This window comes from Chiloscyllium punctatum, chromosome 5 (genome assembly GCF_047496795.1).
Source record: "Chiloscyllium punctatum isolate Juve2018m chromosome 5, sChiPun1.3, whole genome shotgun sequence".
Lineage (NCBI taxonomy): Eukaryota > Metazoa > Chordata > Chondrichthyes > Orectolobiformes > Hemiscylliidae > Chiloscyllium > Chiloscyllium punctatum.
In genome coordinates, this window is record NC_092743.1 from 142,636,850 (window position 1) to 142,661,844 (window position 24,995).

Genomic DNA, 24,995 nt, shown 5'->3' on the forward strand with positions numbered 1-24,995 from the left:
TAGGTAGTAAACGTTCATGTCAAACTTATCCACTTTTGGTTTTAAAGAAGGTGGGTTAAGTGGTTTTGACCAAACTACGTTGACAGTTAAGACATTGATACATTTAAAGAGTCTGTATACCTTAGTTTTAAGAGGGCTTAAACTGTATTTTCACTGCTTTTGTCTGTGTTTTCCAGACCTTGGGAATCTCAAAGGTAAAAGGGAAAAAGACTTGGATTTGCAAGTTTTATATCCTGCAAGCCCTATTAAACCCAATTATCCTTCAGCTTCTCTGAAACTTTCCCATCTTAACCCAGCTCATCAAATGACTCATCCATCCTTTAAAACGTCAACAATGCCTCTCTCACAAAACATATCTGCTTCTTGACAACAGTCCTCTTTTTGGGCAGGCTAGTCAATCAGATTCCATTTAGGACAGGGAACCTGAAACAGTATATGATATCCACCAATCTTGGACCCAGATTTCACAGCTACTGTAGTTTAATTGAGAGGAAGAGGAGAGAGAGAGAGATTATACCCAGGAAACAGGAGGGAGCTTATTTTGCCAGAACTGGGTGAATTTGAGCAACATGGTGTATGAGTTTTGTTTGTCTGACTTGCAATGTTGCTGTGCATCTTTCAATTGCATCCTTGCGTGGTATATCGATGAATTTGTTAGCAATGTCAAATGAGCATGTGGACACATCATTGCTCTTAATATGGAACTCATGTTTGGTCTTCTCAAATGTGAGGAATCTTTCAGTGTCTGAAAAGCTTCTTGACAACTAGTTCTAGTATCATCCAAGTAGCTTCAAAATCGACGCTTTATTCCTGATGAAGGGCTTTTGCCCGAAACGTCGATTTCGAAGCTACTTGGATGCTGCCTGAACTGCTATGCTCTTCCAGCACCACTAATTCAGAATCTGGTTTCCAGCATCTGCAGTCATTGTTTTTAACTAGTTCTAGTAATTCATCCAACCATTTGGCCAGTTCATATTGTGTAGAACTGGACATGGACAAGACAGGCCATAAGGGGCATCACTTCAGTGTGTCTTGGCTATCAACATGTACACTGACAGTGGACTGTGAGGGAAAACCCTATAGTACGTATTACCTGGCAGTTTGAAGCTCTTGTACAAATTCAGTAAATGTGCTTTTTGTTGTTTTCTAATCAATCTGATGCACGGCATCAAGAAATGTTTGATGGAAATAGTAAAGAAACAAAAAGGGATAAATAGGATGAGCAGAATTAGTGCCAGAAGCCACTCTCTCTGCGATAGAGCCATGCAGCCATTGAATACCAGAGGTGGAGTTATCCAACCAAAAGTCACTACTAGGATTCACTCCCTAACTGGTGTTCAACAAAATGAAAACGTAAAAGATGTTCTTAATTCAGCTGTTCTACTAGAGCAGAATGCTTCAGTTAAGCACCACGCACCGCTCTTAGGAAGTTTTTCTGCCGTCTGCCACATTGGATGTTGGTCAAAGAGCTCACTGGACACACTCCTCCTACAGCAGGCAGGAATTGAACCCTAATCAGAATTTTTTCAAAAAACTCATTTTTTTGAGCAAAGCAAATAAGGTTGTCTGGTCATGCTGAATGTGTGGGTCCAATACTTACAATTTTGGACTTTCTTTGAATGGTGTGTAGTTGTTGACCATAGTCACGTTTATAAAGGATGAGTATTCCAGTCCCTTTGGGATTACTGATAGGACTGTCTATATTGGCCTTAATGCCTGGCATAAGTTTACATGGCATGTGGAAATGCTGGTATGATGTCTCAAAGACCAACAGATCAGATTCAACAGTACATTCTTTGGCTTTCACAAAAATAAGGCAGTAACCATGCTCGCCTAACCTGTACTTTGGAAATACTCAGTATAGTATCCAGCACTAGATACGATTATACTGTTGAGCAACATTTTTGGGTAGCTTTGCCCTGGATAATGAACTTTTTGAATGTTGTTGGAGTGCCTTTATTCAGGCAAGTGGAGAGTAGTCCCTCAAACTTCTGACTTGTGCAGGAGTTAGCGGGCAGGTTCTGGAGAATCATGAGATCAGTTACACTCAGCAGGATTCCTGTCCTGTGACCTGCTCATGTAGCAAGTGTTTAAATGGTTAGTTTCTGATCAGTGTTAATCCCTAAGATGTTGTTACTGAATTCAGTGATGTGAATGTCAGGATGCGGTAGTTATATTCTTATTGGAGATGGTCATCGCTTGATATTTGAGTGATGTGAATGTTTCTTGCCACTTGTTAACCAAAGGCTAGATTTTTTGCTTCATTAGATGTGGACTGTGGAGTCATGAATGGTGCTGAACGTTGTGTAATCATTTAACAAACCTCTCCAGTTCAGACTTTATGGAGGAAAGCTTAATGATTAAGCAGCTGAAAATGACTGGTGACCTTTTTTCGTTTTCAAAGCACTCCCAATCCTTAGAGTTGCTAATATTTGTTGCAGCTTTACGAGTTTCTTCTGGTTAAAGAATGCAGGAGAAAATTGATGAGAATGATTCCAGTGATGAGGCACATCAGTTACATAGACGTGGGACTTGTGTTTTCTTGAAAAAGTTGAGTTTAGATAGAGATATTCCAAGACATGGGGCTGGACAATTAAGGTGGGGAAAAGACTGTTCAAGTTTGTGGAAGAATTGAAGAAAAGAGTGCGGATTTAATGTAATTGTCAAAAAAAAATGGAATCGAGACAAGAGGAAAAGAATCTTTTGATAATTCCCTTGGACCTGATCAGAGTGCATCCCAGGATATTAAAAGAGGTTAGCTTGGTAGTAGTCTTAGAAAAATCCTTAAATTCTGGAAAATGCCCCAGAGGATTAAAAACTGTAAATGTAACATTTTTCTTGAAAAAGGAAAGAAGGCAAGCAACATAACTACACATCACTTAAAAATACCTCATTTGACCAAGTCAAGTCAGCACGGCTTCACAAAATAGGAATATTATCTGACAAATTTATTCGAGTTGTTTGAGGTAACAAGCTAGATTGATAAAGGGGAAGTAGCTGAAGTAATTTGTTTGGATTTTCAGGTGTTTGACAAGGTACTGCACATTGGGTAGCTTAAGAGTCCATGGTGTTGGAGCTGGTATTCGCATGGATAGAGGTTTGGCTAACTAATACAAGATCTGGTGAAGTGTCACTGGACTCGAGATATTAACTCTGCATTCTTCACATTGATACTGCAAAACCTGCTGAGTTTCACCAGCAATTTCTGTTTTTGTTTCTGATCTCCAGCATAGAACATAGAACATAGAAAAATACAGCACAGTACAGGCCCTTTGGCCCTCGATGTTGCGCCGATCCAAGCCCACCTAACCTACACTAGCCCACTATCCTCCATATGCCTATCCAATGCCCGTTTAAATGCCCATAAAGAGGGAGAGTCCACCACTACTACTGGCAGGGCATTCCATGAACTCACGACTCGCTGAGTAAAGAATCTACCCCTAATATCTGTCCTATACCTACCACCCATTAATTTAAAGCTATGTCCCCTCGTAATAGCTGACTCCATACGTGGAAAAGGTTCTCATGGTCAACCCTATCTAAACCTCTAATCATCTTGTACACCTCTATCAAGTCACCCCTAAACCTTCTTTTCTCCAATGCAAACAGCCCCAAGTGCCTCAGCCTTTCATCATTTGATCTTCCTACCATACCAGGCAACATCCTGGTAAACCTCTTCTGCACCCGTTCCAGTGCCTCCACATCCTTCCTATAGTATGGCGACCAAAACTGCACACACTACTCCAGATGCGGCCGCACCAGAGTCTTATACAACTGCAACATGACTTCAGGACTCCGGAACTCAATTCCTCTACCAATAAAAGCCAGTACGCCATATGCCTTCTTCACTGCACTATTTACCTGGGTGGCAACTTTCAGAGATCTGTGTACATGGACACCAAGATCCCTCTACTCATCCACACTACCAAGTATCTGACCATTAGCTCAGTACCCCATCTTTTTCTTACTCATACCAAACTGAATCACCTTACACTTACTCACATTGAACTCCATTTGTCACCTTTCTGCCCAGCTCTGCAGCTTATCTATATCCCGCTGTAACCTGCCACATCCTTCCTCACTGTCAACAACTCCTCCGACTTTCGTATCATCCGCAAACTTGCTCACCCAACCTTCTAGCCCCTCCTCCAGGTCATTTATAAAAATGACAAACAGCAATGGTCCCAAAACAGATCCTTGCGGAACACCGCTAGTAACTGCACTCCAAGATGAACCTTTACCATCAACTACTATCCTCTGTCTTCTTCCAGCCAGCCAATTCCTAATCCAAACCTCCAACTCACCCTCAATGCCATACCTCCGCATTTTTAGCATTAGCCTACCATGGGGAACCTTATCAAACGCCTTACTAAAATCCATATACACCACATCTACTGCTTTCCCCTCGTCCACCTCCTTAGTCACCTTCTCAAAGAACTCAATAAGGTTTGTGAGGCACGATCTGCCCTTCACAAAACTATGCTGACTATCCTTGATCACATTATTCCTATCCAGATGTACATAAATCCTATCCCTTATAATTCTCTCTAAGACTTTGCCCACAACAGAAGTGAGACTCATCGGCCTATAGTTACTAGGGTTATCCCTACTCCCCTTCTTGAACAAGGGGACCACATTTGCTATCCTCCAGTCTTCTGGCACTATTCCTGTAGACAACGAGGACATAAAAATCAAGGCCAATGGCTCTGCAATCTCCTCCCTTGCTTCCCAGAGAATCCTAGGATAAATGCCATCAGTCCCAAGGGACTTATCTATTTTCACCCTTTCCAGAATTTCCAACACCTCTTCCCTAAATACCTCAAAGCCATCCGTTCTATTTAATTGTGACTCAGTATTCTCATCGGCAACAATGTCCTGTTCCTGAGTGAATACTGACGAAAAGTATTCATTCAGTGTCTCCCCAATCTCTTCAGCCTCCACACGCAACTTCCCACTACTATCCTTGACTGGAACTATTGCTACCCTAGTCATTCTTTTATTCCTGACATACCTACAGAAAGCCTTTGGGTTTTCCCTAATCCTACCAACTAAGGACCTTTCATGTCCCCTCCTTGCTGCTCTTAGCTCTCTCTTCAGATCCTTCCTGGCTACCTTATAACTCTTAATCGCCCCAATGGAACCTTCAAGCCTCATCTTTACATAAGCCGCCCTCTTCCCTTTAACAAGGAATTCCAATTCCTTATTAAACCACGGCTTCCTCACACGACCCTTTCCTCCCTGCCTGACAGGTACATACTTATCAAGGACACTCAATTGCTCCTTGAACAAGCTCCACATATCGATTGTGCCCTTCCCTTGAAGCCTACTTTTCCAAGCCACGCATCCTAAGTCATGCCTCACCGCATCATAATTTCCCTGCCCCCAGCTATAACTCTTGCCCTGCAGTGCACACTTATCCCTCTCCATCACTAGAGTAAAAGTCACCGAATTGTGGTCACTGTCCCCAAAGTGCTCACCTACCTCCAATTCTAACACCTGACCTGCTTCGTTATCCAGAACCAAATCCGGTATGGCCTCACCTCTTGTTGGCCTGTCTACATATTGTGTCAGGAAACCCTCCTGCACACAATGGACAAACACCGACCCATCTAACGAACTCGAGCTGTAGCTTTCCCAGTCAATATCTGGAAAGTTAAAGTCCCCCATAACAACCACCCTATTACTTTCACTCTTCTCCTGAATCATCCTCACAATCCTTTCTTCTACGTCTCTCGGACTATTAGGAGGCCCGTAGAAAACTCGTAACAGGGTGACCTCACCTTTCCTATTTCTAACCTCAGCCCAAACTACCTCAGATGGCGAGTCTTCATCCATTGTCCTTTCCACCGCTGTAATACTATCTTTGACAAGCAATGCCACACCTCCCCCTCTGACCCTACTAAAACATTTAAACCCTGGAACCTGCAACAGCTAATCCTGTCCCTGTTCTACCCATGTCTCTGTAATAGCCACAACATCGAAATCCCAGGTACCAACCCATGCTGCAAGTTCACCTACCTTATTTTGTGTACTTCTTGCATTGAAGTATACACACTTCAAGCCACTTTCCTGTTTACAGGCACCCTCCTTTCAGATTGATGCCATGTTCCTAACCTCCCTACACTCCAGGTCCTGCACCCTAAAGCTACAGTCTAGGTTCCCATGCCCCTGCAGCGTTAGTTTAAACCCCCTCCCAAGAGCACTAGCACACCTCCCCCCAAGGATACTGGTGCCCCTCAGGTTCAGGTGTAGACCATCCTGTTTATAGAGGTCCCACCTTCCCTAGAAAGAACCCCAGTTATCCAGATACTGGAATCCCTCCCTCCTGCACCATCCCTGTAGTTCTTTCTAAATAAAATAGAAAATTGTGTTAGGATAAGGGGTGCATTTTCAGGATGGCAGCCTGTAACAAGTGGAGTGCCACTGTGATCAGTACTAGGCCACAATTATTTACTGTAGATATTAATGAGGAATAATAGATGTGAAAAGTGAATGTCGTATAGCAATGTTTGGCAATGAGCATAGTAGGTGTGAAGGTAAATGGTGCAGAGGATACAACTGCACAAAAACCTTGAGCTGCTGTGCCTTGGTAGGAAGAATACAGGAGCTGAATTTTTTTTTGAATTGGAGAAAGTCGGTGGAAAGCTCCAGCACAGAGGAATTTGAAAGTCCTTTTTTTAGATTAGATTAGATCAGATTACTTACAGTGTGGAAACAGGCCCTTCGGCCCAACAAGTCCACACCAACCCGCCAAAGCGCAACCCACCCATAACCATTTACCCCTTCGCCTATCACTACGGGCAGTTTAGCATGGCCAATTCACCTAACCTGCACATTTTTGGACTGTGGGAGGAAACCAGAGCACCTGGAGGAAACCCACACAGGCACGGGGAGAATGTGCAAACTCCACACAGTCAGTTGCCTTGTGCATAAATTGTAAAAAGCTAGCACACTGCTTCAGGTAATAAATAATGTTGGGGCTTTATTTCAAAGGAAATGTTTGACTATCAAAATAGCAAAGTCTTGCTCAAATTATACAAGTAACTAGTTAGACCACATCGAGAATACTGCAAATAATTTTATTCCTCTTTTCTAAAGAAAGATCACCGAGTAATACAGTACAGGAGTGGCCCATTGAGTCTGTATTGCCAAAAATCCACTAAGTCTGTACTAATCTCACTTTTTGATACTAGGCCTACAGCCTTGAATGTTAAGACACTTCATGTGCTCATCCAAGTACTTTTTCAAAGGTTGTGAGATTACCCGCCTCAACAACCCTCCCCAGGCTAAGCATTCCGGGCCCCTAACATCCTCTGGGTGAAAATTGCTTCCCTGTAAATCTCCTGTCACCTTAAAAGTATGTCCCCTTGTTATTGAACCTTCACTTAAGGAGAACATCTGATTTTCTGTCCATTTTGTCCATGTCCCTTGTAATCTCATACTCAATCAGGACCCCCTCAACCTTCTCTGCTCCAAAGAAAACAGCGTAGGTAGGAGGTGGAGAAGTCAACATTTTGAGTATAAACCTTCCTGAATTCCTAAAGAAGGGTTATATCTGAAATGTTTACTTTCCATCTGATGCTGCCTGGCTTGCTGTTTTCATTCAGCTTTCTGCTTTTCTGCTTTGGATTCCAGCATCTGCAGTTTTTTTAAAATCTGTAACCAAAGGAAACAACACATTATAAAGAAAAGTTGGATAGATAAACTGCTTCATCCCAGGCAATCAGGCAATATCCTGGTGTTTCTCCACTGGACCTCCTTCAGTGTAATCAACTCTATAGTGCATTGCCCAGAACTGCGCAAGGTATTCTAGCTATGCCTGAACCAAAATCTTGTGGAGCTCCAACATAACCTTCCTGCTCTTTATGCCTTGACTGATGCAAACCAGATACACTGGCATTGGAGGCAGTCCAGAGAAGATTCATTAGGGTTGATCCTGTGTATGGAGATACTGGCTTATGAGGAAAGTTTTACTTGGTTGGACAGAGAGGTGACTTTATTAAAACATACAAGATTCTTAAGAGACTTGACAGGACCAGATGCAAAAGCATTGTTTACTCTTGTGAGAGTTTAAAATCAGAGGACTTAATCTCAGAAGAAGGAGTCACCCATTTAAAATAGAGATGAGGAATTCCTTCTCTGACGCCCGTTGTCTATGGCATTCTTCATTGCAGAGAGCTATATTGGCTGGGTTGTTAAATATATTCAAGGCTGAGCAATTTTTAATTGGCAAATTAATCAAGGATTATGGGGGAAGAGGCAAGAAAGTAGAGTTAGAGAATATGAGCTGAGCCATGACCTTATTGAATTATTGAGCAAACACGATAGCTGCCTACCTTGGCTTCTATGCCGACATTTTATGTCGGAATGCCGGAGGTATTTGGGACCTGAAATGCATTGCCTAAGGTTGTGGTGGAGATAGATTCATTTAAGATATTTAAGAATTGGATTATTATCTGGAAATAGTGAATGTATAGGGATACAGGAAAGGAGAGAGGAGGAGAGTTCCACTCAGTAATTTGCTTTTTGAAGAGTTGAGCAATTGTGACTGGCCAAATGACACTCTCACTATTCTATAATTGTTTCCTGATTCTGTTTTTGATCTAATACTACTTCTTTAATCTCCATAATAAGCCAGAGGTGGATTTTTCCTGCTGGACTTATATTTTACAGTGGAATGTTGTTTTATTAAATATTTGAATTGTTTTTGGTTTCCCACTGTTCGTTAACTACTATAGCTTTTAGCCTATATGCTTAATCAGGTCGATCTCCCCTATAATTGAATTGAATTTATTGTCACGTGTACGAGGCACAGTGAAAAGCTTTGTCTTGTGAGCAGTACAGGCAGATCACATAGCTAAATAGCATAGACAAGTAAATAATAGGTAAACAGCAGCAAAACAAAACCACAGGTACAGGTGAATGTTAAGAGTTTGAGAGTCCATTCAGTATTCTAACAGTAAGGTAGAAATTGTTTCGGAATTGGCTGGCATGTGAGTTCAGGCTTCTGTACCTTCTTCCCAATGGTAAAGATTGTAGAAATAGATTGCCAGCGTGTGGGATGTTTGAGAATGCTGGTGGCCTTTCTTTGATAGAGAGTCTGGTTGATGGATTCTATAGATGGGAGGTTGGCCTTTGTGATTTTCCGGGCTGAGTTCACCACTCTCTGTGACTGTCTGCAATCTTGAATGGTGCAGTTGCCATACCAGATAGTGATCCAGACAGAATACTCTCGATGGCACACGGATAAAAGTTGGCGAGGGTATTCGCCGTCATGCCAAATTTCCTCAGCTGCCTGAGGAAGAAGAGCCGTTGTTGGGCCTTTATAACCAGTGCGTCCACATGAAGAGTCCAAGAAAGCTTGTTGTGCATGAGCACTCCCAGGAGCTTGACACTCTCCATTCGTTCCACCTCTGTGCTGTTAATGTGTAGGGGGGGTCATAGGTAACATCCCGTCGAAAGTCAGTAATGAGTTCCTTGATTTTGCCAGCATTGAGAGCTAGGTTGTTCTCAATGCACCATTTTTCCAGGTCTTCTATCTCCCGCCTGTAGTCTGTTTCATTGCCATTTGAGATTTGACCGACGATGGTGGTGTCATCAGTGACCTTGTAAATGGCATTAGTCTGGTATTTGGTGATGCAGTCATGGGTATACAGTGAGTACAGTAGGGGGCTGAGTACGCAGCCCTGGGGGGGCTCCAGTGTTGAGTTAGTGAGGATGAAATATTGTCCCCAGTTTTTACTGATTGTGGCCATGGGTCAGGAAATTGAGGGTCCAGTTGCAGAGAGTGGGGCTTAATCCGAGATCACTAAGTTTAGTAATCAGTCTCGAGGAGATAATTGAAGGTTGAAATGTAGTCAATGAGTAGGATTCTTACATAGCTGTTTTTGGTATCAAGATGCTCTAGGGAGGAGTGATGGGCAAGTGATATGGCATCTGACGCGGATCTGTTGGGCCGATAGGCAAATTGGAGTGGGTCAAGTGTTGTGGGGAGGCTGGTGTTGATTAATGCCATGACCACTGCAGTTAGGGCGACTAGTTGGTAGTGATTGAGATATGCTGCATGAGCCGCCTTAGGCACAGGGATGATGTTGGCCCTCTGTAAACAGGCAGGGACAGTGGCCTGCTGCAGGGAGAGGTTGAAGATGTCCGAGAAGACTTATGCAAGTTGATCTGTGCACGGCCTGGTACTCCGTCTGGTCCATCGCTTTCCTTGGATTCACACGAAGGAAAACTGATCTGACCTCTAATGCATTGACAGTTGGGATAGGTTTGTCAGGACTTGTCTGAATAGGTGTTACCTCTCCACTGAAATTCTGCTCAAAGTAAGCATAGAAGGCATTGAGCTGATTTGTGTCTTTGTCTGCTATCTTGCACTGTCTCGTTGTAGAACCTGTGATGTCATTCAGTCCTTGCCATTGTCGCCGGGTGTCTGTCTGGGTCTCTAGTTTGGATCAGTATTGGTCCTTGGCTGTCTTAATGGCTCTGGGAAAGTCATACTTGGATTCCTTATATTTGAGTGGGTCTCCTGACTAGTAACTGTCACTGTTTATGTACCAAGGAGACATTAGATCAGATGAGGTTAGAGGTAGGTTTTAAGGAGCATCTTAAAATGAGAAAAATGAGCAGAAAGATAATAGGAGGGACTACCAGAAATTGAGGCTGAGGCATTTTTACTTATCTGGCGGGTCAGCATTTATTGCCGTCCAAGTCCTCCTTGAGAAGATGGTGTTGAGCTGCTCCTTTGTACTGTACAAGACTCATGTAGTTCAGTGGTTAGCACTGCTGCCTTGCAGCGCCACGGACAGGGTTCTTTTTCACCCTCTGGCGATTCTGTGCAGAGCTTGCACATTTTCCTCATGTCTGGGTGGGTTTCCTCTAGGTACTCTGGTTTCCTCCAACAATCCACAGATGTGCAAGCGAGGTGGAGTGGGCATGCTAAATTGCTCGTAGCGTCCAGGGATGTGCAGACTAGATTCCCTGCAGTATGGAACCAGGTCCTTTGGCCCAACAAGTCCACATCGATTCTCCGAAGAGTAACCCACCCAGACTCATTTCCCTCTGACTAATGCACCTAACACTATGGGCAATTTAACTTGGCCAACTCACCTGACCTGTACATCTTTGGACTGTGGGAGGAAACTGGAGCACCCTGAGGAATCCGACACTCTCACTGGGAGAATGTGCAAACTTCATACAGACAGTCGCCCAAAGCTGAAATCGAACCCAGGTCCCTGACGCTGTGAGGCAGCAGTGCTAACCACTGAGCCACCATGCCACCCCTAGGTGAATTAACCATTGGAAATGCAGGGTTATGGGGAAAAGGGCAAGGCTGGATCTCAGTGGAATGCTCTTCATAAGGTCGGTGTGTACTCAATGGGCCAAATGGCCCATTTCCCACTGTAGAGGGATTCTATGATTTGGTGTAAGTAGACCCACAATACTGTTGCAGAACAAATTCTAAAATTTTGATCCAATGCCACTTAAAAAATGGTGATATATTTCCAAGTCAGGATGTTTTGCAGTTTTAAGGGGAACTTGAGTGGTAGTGTTCCCACGTAGCTGCATTTCTACAGTGCATCTTGAAGATGGTGTGCACTGCTAATACGGGGGCATTGATAATGGAAGGACTGAATGGTTGTGGTGCCCTCAAGTGCACTACTTTGTCTTGGGTGGTGTCAAGGTTCTTGGGTGTTCTGGGATCTGCACTCAGCCAACCAAGCGGTTCTATCACACACTTGATTTCTGCCTTGTAGATGGTGGGCAAGCTTTTGGGAGCTGGGAGGTATATTAACTGCTCTGACCTGTTCTTGTAGCTGCATTACTTATATAATTAGTTCAGTTTCTGGTCAATGGTAAGTTCCAGGATATTGGGTTATGATTGAATGGCTGCTACCAGAAGAACGATTCAAACCTGGAATACTCAAGGTCAGAATTGGAAGAACAGTATGGGAGTGCAAAGTGGGGTGTGTGTGTGTGTGGGGGGGGGGATGTTGTCAATGTACATGTGGAATTGATGTTGTGGTTTTGGATAACATTGCCATCAACTGTTATGAAGATGCGAGGTTTAAAGTGGATACATGGGTGGGGCAGAGCTAGAGAAATAATGGAGGATTTGCAGTTACTCCTCACCCTTGACCATTTTTTTGTTAGCTGTATTTGTCCCACTGCCATTACTTCTGCCTTGCATCACCATCCTTTCTGTCACTGACAGATGTTCCATTTTTTTTTAACCACTTTTTTTTTCCTGTTTGTGCACTTCCTTAAAGCACATTGCTTCTCATTTTTTTCCTCTATTGAGAGGTCATTGATCTGAAATATTAATTCTTCTTCCTTCACAGATGCTGCCAGGTTTGCTGAGTCTTTTCAGCATTGTGTTTTTAATATTTTCTGTATCGTTGGTTTTCTGGTTTTGGGACATTTCCATCCACAGCAAATCCAACTAAAGAGATTTTCTTCATTTTCAGATAAGCACAGCTCTCATAAAAATGGGAAGAAAAGTGATGGACCCTCTGGAAGTTCGTTCTTCACATGGTTCATGATAATTGCTTTGCTGGGTGTTTGGTCATCAGTAGCAGTTGTTTGGTTTGATTTGGTGGATTACAAAGAGGTTTTGGGTAAGTTTTTCAATTTGTTTTCCAACTATTGAAGGAAGTTCTTTTCTGACTCCTTGTTACTAAATTATCAGAGCAATTGCACCATATCCAGTCCTGCATGCACAATAATGTCCCAATTTAAAATGGGCAAGTATGAAGCTATCTCTTCATTACCACCACTAACTTCATCCCTCTCCGTGGTTACTATTGGAGGTTGAACAATATTTGACCCCAAGATGAGCCCCTCATCCTCATTCTGGATTAGTGGTGCTGGAAGAGCACAGCAGTTCAGGCAGCATCCAAAGAGCAGTGAAATCGACGTTTCGGGCAAAAGCCCTTCATCAGGAATAAAGGTAGAGAGCCTGAAGCGTGGAGAGATAAGCTAGAGGAGGGTGGGGGTGGGGAGAGAGTAGCATACAGTACAATGGGTGAGTGGGGGAGGGGATAGGTCAGGGAGGAGAGGGTGGAGTGGATAGGTGGAAAAGGTGATAGGCAGGTAGGACAAGTCCGGACAAGTCATGGGGACAGTGCTGAGCTGGAAGTTTGGAACTAGGGTAAGGTGGGGGAAGGGGAAATGAGGAAACTGTTGAAGTCCACATTGATGCCCTGGGGTTGAAGTATTCCAAGGCGAAAGATGAGGCGTTCTTTCTCCAGGCGTCTGGTGGTGAGGGATCAGCGGTGAAGGAGGCCCAGGACCTCCATGTCCTCGGCAGAGTGGGAGAGGGAATTGAAATGTTGGGCCACAGGGCGGTGTGGTTGATTGGTGCGGGTGTCCCGGAGATGTTCCCTAAAGTGCTCTGCTAGGAGGCGCCCAGTCTCCCCAATGTAGAGGAGACCGCATCGGCAGCAACGGATACAATAAATGATATTAGTGGACGTGCAAGTAAAACTTTGATGGATGTGGAAGGCTCCTTTAGGGCCTTGGATAGAGGTGAGGGAGGTGGTGTGGGCGCAGGTTTTACACGTCCTGCGGTGGCAAGGGAAAGTGCCAGGATGGGAGGGTGGGTTGTAGGGGGGGCGTGGACCTGACCAGGTAGTCACGGAGGGAACGATCTTTGCGGAAGACGGAAAGGGGTGGGGAGGGAAATATATCCCTGGTGGTGGAGTTTTTTTGGAGGTGGCGGAAATGTCGGCGGATGATTTGGTTGATGCGAAGGTTTGTAGGGTGGAAGGTGAGCACCAGGGGTGTTCTGTCCTTGTTACGGTTGGGGGGGTGGGGTCTGAGGGCGGAGGTGCGGGATGTGGACGAGATGCGTTGGAGGGCATCTTTAACCACGTGGGAAGGGAAGTTGCGGTCTCTAAAGAAGGAGGCCATCTGGTGTGTTCTGTGGTGGAACTGGCCCTCCTGGGAGCAGATACGGTGGTGGCGGAGGAATTGGGAATATAGGATGGCACTTTTGCAAGAGGTAGGGTGGGAAGAGGTGTAATCTAGGTAGCTGTGGGAGTCGGTGGGTTTGTAAAAAATGTCAGTGTCAAGTCGGTCGTCATTAATGGAGATGGAGAGGTCCAGGAAGGGGAGGGAGGTGTCAGAGATGGTCCAGGTAAATTTAAGGTCAGGGTGGAATGTGTTGGTGAAGTTGATGAATTGCTCAACCTCCTCGCGGGAGCACGAGGTGGCGCCAATGCAGTCATCAATGTAGCGGAGGAAGAGGTGGGGAGTGGTGCCGGTGTAATTACGGAAGATCAACAGCTCTACGTAGCCAACAAAGAGACAGGCATAGCTGGGGCCCATACGTGTGCCCATGGCTACCCCTTTGGTCTGGAGGAAGTGGGAGGATTCAAAGGAGAAATTGTTAAGGGTGAGGACCAGTTCGGCCAAACGAATGTGTGTGTCTGTGGAAGGGTACTGTTAGGGACGTCTGGAGAGGAAAAAACGGAGGGCTTGGAGGCCCTGGTCATGGCAAATGGAGGTGTAGAGGGATTGGATATCCATGGTGAAGATGAGGCGTTGGGGGCCAGGGAAACGGAAGTCTTGGAGGATGTGGAGGGCATGGGTGGTGTCTCGAACGTATGTGGGGAGTTCCTCTACTAGGGGGGATAGGACAGTGACGAGGTAGGTAGAGATGAGTTCAGTGGGGCAGGAGCATGCTGAGACAATGGGTCGGCCAGGGTGGTCAGGCTTGTGGATCTTGGGAAGGAGGTAGAACCGGGCAGTGCGGGGATCCCGGACTATGAGGTTGGAAGCTGTGGGTGGGAGATCTCCTAAGGTGATGAGGTTCTGTATGGTCTGGGAGATGATGGTTTGGTGATAGGGGGGGGGGGGTGGGGTCATGGTCGAGGGGGCAGTAGGAAGAGGTGTCCTCGAGTTTGCGTTTGGCTTCAGCGGTGTAGTCAGTGCGCCAGACTACCACTGCGCCCTCTCATCCTACATCTCCATCATTGCTAAGACTACATATTCCACCCCTGTAACTTGTACCACCTCTGCCCATGCGTAGTCTTCTGTTGCTGAAATCTTCATCCATGCCTTTAATAATCTCTCTACACTTCAGTGTTCTTCTGCAAATCTGGCTGTTCTCCTGCATTTTGTTGTCTAAACCAGAAATCATCAAATGCTGTCTGACTATGCCCTTGCTTGCATAAAGCACTGTTTAATCCCTTGTTGCTTGTGGTTCTTACAGTCAAGTTACACTTTGATTTTAAAACTCTCATCTTTTGTTTTCAGTTACCGCCATGACTTTGTCTCTCCCTATCTTCTGTCATCTTCTCCAATCCCACAAACCTCCAATATCTGCATTCTAATTCTGACCTCTTGAGCATCCCAGATTTTCTTCATTGCTGTGTATGCTTTCAACTGTCAATAACCTATGCTTGAGAATTTCCTTCCCAAACCCTCCAGCTCTGTACCTCTCTTTGTCCTTAAGATGCTGCTTAAAACCTACCTCTTTAACCAATCTTTGGGCCATCTCTCCTGTTACCTATTTGGTGTTGGATGCTGCTTGGTGAAATGAAGTAGGACTATGTTAAGTGCTTTAAAGGTGCTATAAAAATGTGGTTTTTGGCTTGGGTCTTGGTTTTTTTTATTGAGTGTGTAACGGTGCTAATCTGGAAAATGTTTGAAATGTTTATTTTTATCATGCATGCAGCTAAAGCAAAGGATTTCCGTTATAATTTTTCACAGGTATTACAAGGTAGGACTTTCACTGTTCTTGCATGTTGTTTTATTCCTGTTATGTTGGAATTTACTTTGTACATCTGATTTTCTATTGAAGCATACAATATTAACCTTTTTTCTTCTATCCTGGGATTTGCAATACATGGTGATTCATGCTTCTTTTGCTGTACATTTATGGTTTACAGGATCCCGTTTTCTTTTACGCAATATTGAATATGGGGTAGTAGGATACATGTGCATGACTTTTAACATTAATTTTCAGAAATGTCCCCTGTAGGGACATTTAGTTGTTTTCTGATGCCTTATTGAGATAATTGAGGCAATGTTATATTTTCTCTTAAATGATTGCATTTGTAATTTAATGTTCTGTTAAATTAAAGTCAGTTTTATTTGGGAGGTGCTGGCATATAACCTACTTGAAAATGAATGTTATATTGATAAAGTGAGAATGCAAAACGTTTTGCAGTCATTTTGATTTGCAGTATTATAATTGATTTCAATTCAAGTTGTGTTGCATTTTAAATGCAAAATCCACAATATTTGTTAGTCTGTGCTATATTGCTTAATGTTTCTAGTTTCGGTGAGCTACTTGCAATTTCAAAAATGCTTTGCCTGTCTTAACATTTTCAATTCTAGCATTTGATAATATAGCAATTTTTGAGAAGATTTGTGTCTCAGGTTGATAAGTATGTAAGTTAGCTCGCAGAGCTGGAAGATTCGTTTTCAGACATTTCATCACCATACTAGGTAAAGTCATTGAGAATCTCTGGTAAAGTGCTGGTGGTGTGTCCAGCCTCTCTATAGGTTTTCCAAACAGAATTAGATCCTATCTACCTTACCTAGGGCGAGGGGGCTAGAAGTGACATCACCCACCTTAAGAAACCAAGACCTATAAATAGAGAGGCAGAGAATAAAAGATCTCTATGGAATCAATGAACATATCATGACAGCATTTAGCATTCAGTTTGAGAGACAAACGTGGGTTGGAAACAACAATGATAAGCTCAAACAAGGTACGGCAGACCTGGTTAGAATGGACTTTGTTTCTCAACTGTCTGCGTCTTTCAGTGATAGATGTTTAAGAAAATAGTTAATGGCTCATGGCAAAGATAGTGAGGAAGAAGCATACCAGAAAAAGGATAAGCCAAGCATTCTGGGTGGGAGAAAAAAAGCAAATCACTGGTGAAACTCAGCTGGTCTGGCAGTATCTCTGAGAAGAAAGCAGAGTTAACATTTTGAATCCAGTTACTCTTCAGAACTGGAGTTTGGCCGGCAATATGTTTTTGCTGTAGATCTCCAGCTTTTGTATTGTGGTACAGATTAGTCGTAAACCAGGGAGATTGGGAATGTTTTAAAATCCAGTAAAAGATGTCTAGAAAAGTAATAAATGAAAAAACAAACTTTGCAAATAACCTTGCAGATAATATCGAAACAGATACAAGCGTCCCTGTGTATTGTTATGGACCAGGCCAAACCCCCTCAAAATCTATTAAGATGAAAGCCTTGACACCAACTTTTCTTATTTTAGAAGGCAAGTGTAAAGTGTGTCCACAATTTGTTTGATCAGATTATCAGGCCTGAAGCAAAGCACACTTCTTACATGTAAAATGCAGAAAAAAAATAGCATAAAAAATTAGCTTAACTGTAACTCTGTTGAAATACTTAACAAGGTAATGTGTTAACTACCACTGATTAGCTGTTCGAAAATACTAACAAAGTAGACCCTTGGCAGAGGCAAATTCAGTAGATTATTGTAGTGTTTCTCCAGTCCAGGAAGAAAGAACGTGAAGAGAAAATTGAGAGAGAGAAGGAGCAAGAACTCGTGTTTCGCTGTAGCGGGGAGAGATGTATAACAGCTTCTGTACTCCAGCAGCTACAGAAAGCTAAACTAAAATCCTGGTTCTGAGAGCTTGACCATGCACCTTCATGTTGTGTTCCAACTTAAAAGAAACCAAAACCTCAAGCTGTTTACTTTATTAACTTGGAGCAGACCGCTTGGTACTTCTGTCTCAATCTCTGTTTTTTAAAAGAAAAACCTGGACAAAATACATCTCTTAAAGTCAGTGTTGTCAACCCCCTACCCCCCAAAAAGCCACCAGTATTCAAATGGTTCAATTTTTATAAACTTTCAGTCTTATGCTGTTAGTGCACTGCAATTACATCAACTCTAAGCATGCAAACATTCAGTTCTACAGCCCATTTTTCTTGCCACCGGCTGCCTCTGTTTTCATTAATCAGAGTTGTGACAATGCATCAGCAATTACATTGCCTCATCCTGCCACATACATAATTTTCAAATTCAATGGGTGCAGTAAATAGTTTGGAATTTTTATCCTTAAATTTTTCCAAAAACTTTAAGGGGTTATGATCAGTAAGTACTATTGTCTCAGATGCATTACTAGAAATACCAATGTTGCAATGCCAACACCAAACTCAAGGTCTCCCTCTCAGTGCATGATTTGGAGGTGCCGGTGTTGTACTGGGGTGTACAAAGTTAAAAACCACATAACACCAGGTTACAGCCACCTGATGAAGGAGCAGCGCTCCGAAAGCTAGTGCTTCCAAATAAACCTGTTGAACTGTAACCTGGTGTTGTGATTTTTAACCCCCTCAATGCAGGAATATTTGTGTGTGAATATTCAGATTTCAGGAAAAATACCCAATAGGCTTTTCTATTCTCTGACTGTCATCTTGTAAGAACACAGCACAGACACCCACATCACTCTCATCGATAGCGACTTTTGAATAGCTTTGCATAATTAGGTGTGGCTAACGCTGGAATAGTGGTTAACACAGTTTTCAGATTGTGAAGTGCCTTCTGACATTCCTCCACTTGCAGAAGTTTTCTGCACTTCAATAGGTCAGTCAGTGAAGCAACCATGCTGCTAACATTCAGTCCCAGGAATTGTACTACTTCCCTCCTCGATGGTATGGGGAAACTCCCCAAAAACTTTTGTTTTTATGTCCCGTGGGGCCATTTGTCCATGACCAATCTCATGGCCCAGGAATGTGATTTGGGCTTTTACAAGCTCACTCTTAACTAGATTTATCACCAAGCCTGCCTCCTGAAGTCAATTGAACAATTCAGACAGATGCTGCAAATGTTCCTTCCATATGTGACTAGCAATCACCCAATCACCTAATTACAACAACAGCGAAATCGACGTTTCGGGCAAAAGCCCTTCATCAGGAATATTGTTACCTTAATATTGTGGCTATTGTTACCTTAATTGCATTTAAATTTTTCATCATTATAGAATATGGATCTTTAAAGTGGGTTTCTTGAAGGACTTAGGCAACTATGCAAGTGTACAAATTGAGTAGGTATAGACCATTCAGCACTTTGAGCATTCTCTGCCATTTGCTAGGTCATGATTCTTCTGATTTTGGACTTGTTATTGGCTTTGACTCCTCAGTGGCCAAGTATTTATTTGGCTCTGCTTTAAAGTATTAAATGAATGTGCCTCCACTGCTGTCTGGGAAAAGAATTTCACAGACTCAAGACCCTCAGAGGCATACATTTTCCTCACTCTAATCTTAAATGGGAGCCCCTTTTTTTTTAGACCTTTTTCTGGAGTCTCTCCATCCACCATGTCAGTTCCTCTCAGAAGGATTTTGCATGTTTCAGTAAGATCTCCCCTCATTCTTCTGAGCTCCACTGTGTCAAGTTTAACTTATCTACAAGCTTTTTATGATTCACCCAGATCCATCTAATGTAGAGTTCTGCAATCTATCTATATTTAAATAATATGCTGCTTTTCATTACTTTATACCAAAAGACAAGCTCTCGTTTGCCCATGTTATACTCCCATCTACTGATTTGTTTTTGCTCACTCACTTGATCTTTCTTTACTTCCTTGCAGGATCATTTTGTCCTCTTCCTGGGTTACTCATTGATCTTTTGTGTCATCAGCAAATTTACCTATCATTTTCAGTCCCCTCATCAAAGTCATTAATCTAGATTGTAAGTAGTTGAAGCCCTTGCTCTGATCCCTACAGTGCATTGCTTATTGCCTCCTTTGTTTCCTGTGAGTTAAGTAATGTTAATGTTAACCCCTACACTGAGTTCTTATTTTGTTTAGGAACCTTTGCTGTGACACTTTGTCAAATGGCTTCTGGAGACCCAAGTACACCTCATCTATAGGTTCCTCTTTATTCGCTTTAATTGTTATTTCCTCAAAAGGCTCTAAATTAGTCAAATACTATTTACCTTTCACAAAAGCATATTGAGATTGTCTAAATGCTCTGCAATAACTTTTTTCATCACACTTGTTATGGCAAGAAAGGGCATTCAGCCATTGTGCCTGTAAGGCATTTCAATGTTTCTAGCTATTTTCTAAAATTGCCTAGAATCTTGGAAATTTAAAACAAATGCATCAACTATCTTAGGAGCAATATTTAAAGACCCAAAGATGATCTTGATCAGGACCTAAGAAATTGTCCACATTTAGTTCCAATAATTTTCTCAGTAGTCTTTTAAAATTGTAATTACTTTAGATTTGTTCTTCCCTTTCACCTCTTGATTCCCAGTATATCTGGATGCTATTTGTCTCTTCTACAGTAGAGACAAATGTAATATATATGCATGTTTCATTTATGATTCCCTTATTTTCTATTATAAATTCCCCAGATGTACACACTGGAGAATTAATGCTTAGTTTACTCTTTTCCAGGTATTAACAAGGGAATAATTCCTATGTATTTACATTTATTGTTAGCTTTGTCTAGTACTACTTTTTAAGGCATTCATTTTTTTTTATTTTTGCCTCATCTGACCTGTCACTAAACTAGGCAATATTTTACATTTTTACTTACATTTTGTGAGATCTTTAACTTCCTTACTACGGAGGATTGATCCTTTCCCAAGAGCCTGTTTTTCTCATTGGAATGTATCTTCAAGTGTTATGAAATAACTTCTTAAATGTCAGCCACTGTACCTCTACTGAACTGTCCTTTGACCCAGTTCTGTCTTCGTGCCCTCATTGTTATCTTTAGTTAAATTTGAAACAGCCTCAGGCGACTGACTGTGTGGAGTTTGCACGTTCTCCCCATGTCTGCGTGGGTTTCCTCCGGGTGCTCCGGTTTCCTCCCACAGTCCAAAGATGTGCAGGTCAGGTGAATTGGCCATGCTAAATTACCCGTAGTGTTAGGTAGGGGTAGATGTAGGGGTATGGATGGGTTGCGCTTTGGCGGGGCGGTGTGGACTTGTTGGGCCGAAGGGCCTGTTTCCACACTGTAAGTAATCTAATCTAATCTAATCTAAGCAGTCGTAAACTTGGTCTTTTGTCCCTCAAGCAGAATAAAAAATTCTGCTACTTAGGGATCCCCTCAGCACGATTCTTAATCTGTTTCATTGCATATTACCATATATAGAATATCCCGTTCTGGCTCAGGAGCATATTGCTCTAAGAAGCTATTCAAGAAGCACACTATGAACTTATCTTTCAAAGTATTTTCACCATTCTGATTTGTTCATTTCATATGTAGACTCAAATCACTCATGGTTATCGCCATTCTTTTATCAGAAGCTTCCATTATTTATTCTTGTATACCCTGATCTAAACTGTAGTTAGAAATAAGGGCATCCACAAGTGACAACTTAAGCTTTTGCTTTTTCTCAGCTTTATCCCAACAGATTTCTTTGTCTATGGTAATTTCTGTCTATTGTACTGATACCATCCTTAATTAAGAGCTCGCATTCCACCTTTCCCCTTCCTGCCAAAATGTCATTTAAATGAACACTTGAAACACCAAAACATTCATGGCTACAGGCCAAGTGGTAGAAATGGGATTAGAATAGATGGATTTTTGTTAACTGGCACTGGCATGATGGGTTGAAGGACCTCTTTCCATGCTGTAAAAACTCTGACTTTTTGAATACTCAGGTCCCAACCTTTGTCATATTGAAAACAATTCTCTGTAATGACTATCAGATCATAAATGTTTGGTTTTTTTATTACTTTTGCCATCTCTAGCTGTATCAGCTAGCACACAGGTTTGTATGTTTTGTCCCTCCCTGCCACGCTTACTATTAGTACCTTTATTGCTCTCCTGCTTTGTACATCTGTTTAATTTATCACATTTTCTTTCACACAATGCTTCTTCCCCAAGTTGAATAATTATACTGGAATGTCATAGGGTTCTTACCTGAGATTTTTTAGGCTGATGCTCTCGTGGCTATCCCTATGGTTTTGGATGTAGGTTTGCTCGCTGAGCTGCAAGGTTCATTTCCAGACATTTCATTACCCTACTAGGTAACATCTTCAGTGGGCCTCAGGCAAAGCAATGCTGAAAATTCCTGCTTTCTATTTATATGTTTGGATTTCTTTGGATTAATGTTGTTATTTCCTGTGGTGAAGTCACTTCCTATTCCTTTACTCAGGGGGTGGTAGATGGAGTCTAACTCGATGTGTTTGTTGATAGAGTTCCGGTTAGAATGCCATGCTTCTAGGAATTCTTGTGCATGACTTTGTTTGGCTTGACCTAGGATGGATATGTTGTCCCAGTCAAAGTGGTGTCCTTCCTCTCCGTACGTGAAGATACTCATGCCTTTTTGTGGCTAGTTAGTGTTCATGTATCCTGGTACAAATCTTCTCAAAACTCACTAATCCCTATGGTCTTGATTCACGTACCAGGTGAAATTTGTTTGAATATACTGTAGTAAAGCAAAGAACTAGAGATGCTGGAGATCTGAAACAAAACGTGTTGGTAATGGAACTCCCATCTGTGGGAGAAAGCAGGGTTAACATTTTGAGTCCAGTTCATGAATTACTCTGTATGTTCAACTTGAGCATCCAAAGATCCAACTTCTGTTAATTTTTTTCATGCTGTACATTCTTTGAAACAAAATTTAACAAGTGTAATATTGTTCTTGCTTTTGCCCGTAAATAGGAAAACTCGGAGTCTATGATGCCGATGGAGATGGCGATTTTGATGTGGAAGATGCCAAAATTTTGCTAGGCAAGCATATTATTTGAGTTTTCTTTTGCATGGAGTTGTAAAGGTGCATCATCATTTGGCTGTTGCATGACTGACTGCTTGGCGTGTCACATGAAAGGTAATGAATGAAATTGTGAACTGCACACTGAAATTTGGGACTGTGGGTGAAAATGTAAATGAAATACAGTTGAATGTAGCAAATGAATATATGTAATGCATTGTGTAACTGACAGGAATATATACACGTATAATTTTAAAAGAAGTGTTAGGATTAACAAAAATGATTATTTAAAGAAAAAGATACATGTCAGATCATGTGCCGGATTCACGTTGCATATGCGCAGGTTGACTTTCGGGGATATTACACATACTGAAAACAGTGAGTCAGGAAAAATGGACCATTTCTCAATAATAAGGAGGCTTTTGGGGGCCTACGAACGGTAACATGGCCTTCGTAGTTCCTAAGCATTGAACTAAAATTACTGAGAGATTGCATTGGTTTTAGCCAGTCTGTAATCGGTCAAATATATAGAAAATATTGCTCAGTCTTAAACCTAAGTGACTTTAAGCTGGGATATGGGCATATTGGCCCATTCCAAATTATTCTTTAACTGCACTCTTTCCAAGTGCAGTTAAGAGTCAACTACATTGCTCTGATCTGGAATCACATGTCAGTGAGATCAGGCAAGGGTAGATTTCCTGTTGCAGAGGACATTAATGAACGAGGTGGATTTTTACGATGGTTTATGCTCACTTACTGAGATGAGCTGTCTTTACATTCCAGTCTTATTCATTGAATTCTTGTTCATATGAAATATATAAATTTCCTAAATTGACAACTGCAATTAAATAGTAAATATTTCAGTTTTAGAATTTTCCTTGAATTAAAATGATAATAGGTGGAGGAATATCAATATTACTTATTGAACTTATTATTTGTGATAGGGTCAGATGATGTAGAATCTGTGTGGGTAGAATTGCAGAACCATAAAGGTTAAAATAAAAGCATGGTTGGAGTCATGTATAGGCCTTCAAACAGTAGTGAGGAGCTAGTGTGCAAGATACACCTAGAGATGGAAAAGATGTGTAGGAAAGGCAAAGTTACTGTGATCATGGGGGATTTCAATATGCAGGTGAACTAGGTAAATCAGGTTGGTAGTGGTTTGCACGAAAAGGGATTTGTGGAATGTCTGCGAGATAGCTTTTTGGAGCAGTTTGTGATGGTGCCCATTAGGGAACAGATAATACTGGAATTAGTGTTGCGCAATGAGACAGACTTGATAAGGGAGATTAAGGTGAAGAAACCCTTAGGAAGCAGTGATCATAAAATGATCGAATTTACTTTGTAATTTCAGAGAGAGAAGGTAGAATTAGAGGTAATGGTATTTCTGTTGAACAAAGGCAACTAAAGAGGCATGAGGGAGAAGCTGGGTAAAATTGACTGGGAGCAGAGCCTAGCAGGAAAGACAGTGGAACAGCAATGGCGGGAGTTTCTGGGAGTAATTCGGGAGACCCAGTTGAGATTCATCCTGAAGAAAAAGTAGTATGGTACAGGGAGGATGAGGCAACCATGGCTGACTAGGGAAGTCAATGATAGCATAAAAGCAAATGAGAAAGCATATAAAGTAACGAAGAACAGTGGGAAATCAAATGATTGGGAAGCTTACAAAGACTAACAGAGGGCAACAAAGAAATAAGGAGGGAGAAGATTAAATTAGGGTAAGCTAGCCAGTAATATAAAGGAAGACTGTAAGAATTTCTTTAGATATGTAAAAGGCAAAAGAGAGGCAAAAGTGGATGTTGGGCTGCTGGAAAATGACACTGGAGAGATAGTGGGGAACAAAGAAGTGGCTGAGGAACTGAATAATTACTTCGCATCAGTCTTCACAGTGGAAGGCGTGAGTAATTTTCCAAAAATTCAGGAGAGTGAGGGGGCAGAGCTGATATAGTGGCCATCAAGGTCCATAAATCACCTGGATGGACTACACCCAAGAGTTCTCAGGGATTTGCAAGGTTTGTTAAGGTTTGTAGCTCAGGTTGAGGTTTAGGGTGTAGGTTTGCTCGATGAGCTGTAGGTTTGATATCCAGATGTGTCATTACCTGGCTAGGTAACATCATCAGTGGCGATCTCCAAGTGAAGCGAAGCTGTTGTCTCCTGCTTTCTATTTATATGTTTGTCCTGGATGGGGTTCCTGGGGTTTGTGGTGATGCTCAAAGGGAGATATTTGAAGAGAAAGTGGAAGCATTAGTGGTAATCTTTCAGGAATCACTAGAATTGTGGGGGGTGGAGGACTGGAAAATGGCTAACCTAACACCCCTGTTTAAAAAGGGAGTAAGGCAGAAGATTA

At 42.2% G+C, this 24,995-nt stretch overlaps 1 protein-coding gene across 16 annotated transcripts in view; it reads left to right on the forward strand.

Moving 5' to 3' along the window:
* Positions 1–24,995, forward strand: part of unm_hu7910 (un-named hu7910) — a 230,793-nt gene that overhangs the window by 39,284 nt on the left and 166,514 nt on the right. For 15 of the 16 annotated variants that reach the window (XM_072571569.1, XM_072571572.1, XM_072571573.1 and 12 more), the window contains exons 2-4: positions 12,468–12,617; positions 15,680–15,724; positions 22,600–22,668. In XM_072571569.1, coding sequence (XP_072427670.1) covers positions 12,468–12,617; positions 15,680–15,724; positions 22,600–22,668 — 264 coding nt within the window. The remainder of the gene's footprint in view (positions 1–12,467; positions 12,618–15,679; positions 15,725–22,599; positions 22,669–24,995) is intronic. The other variant, XM_072571563.1, reaches the window with a different exon arrangement.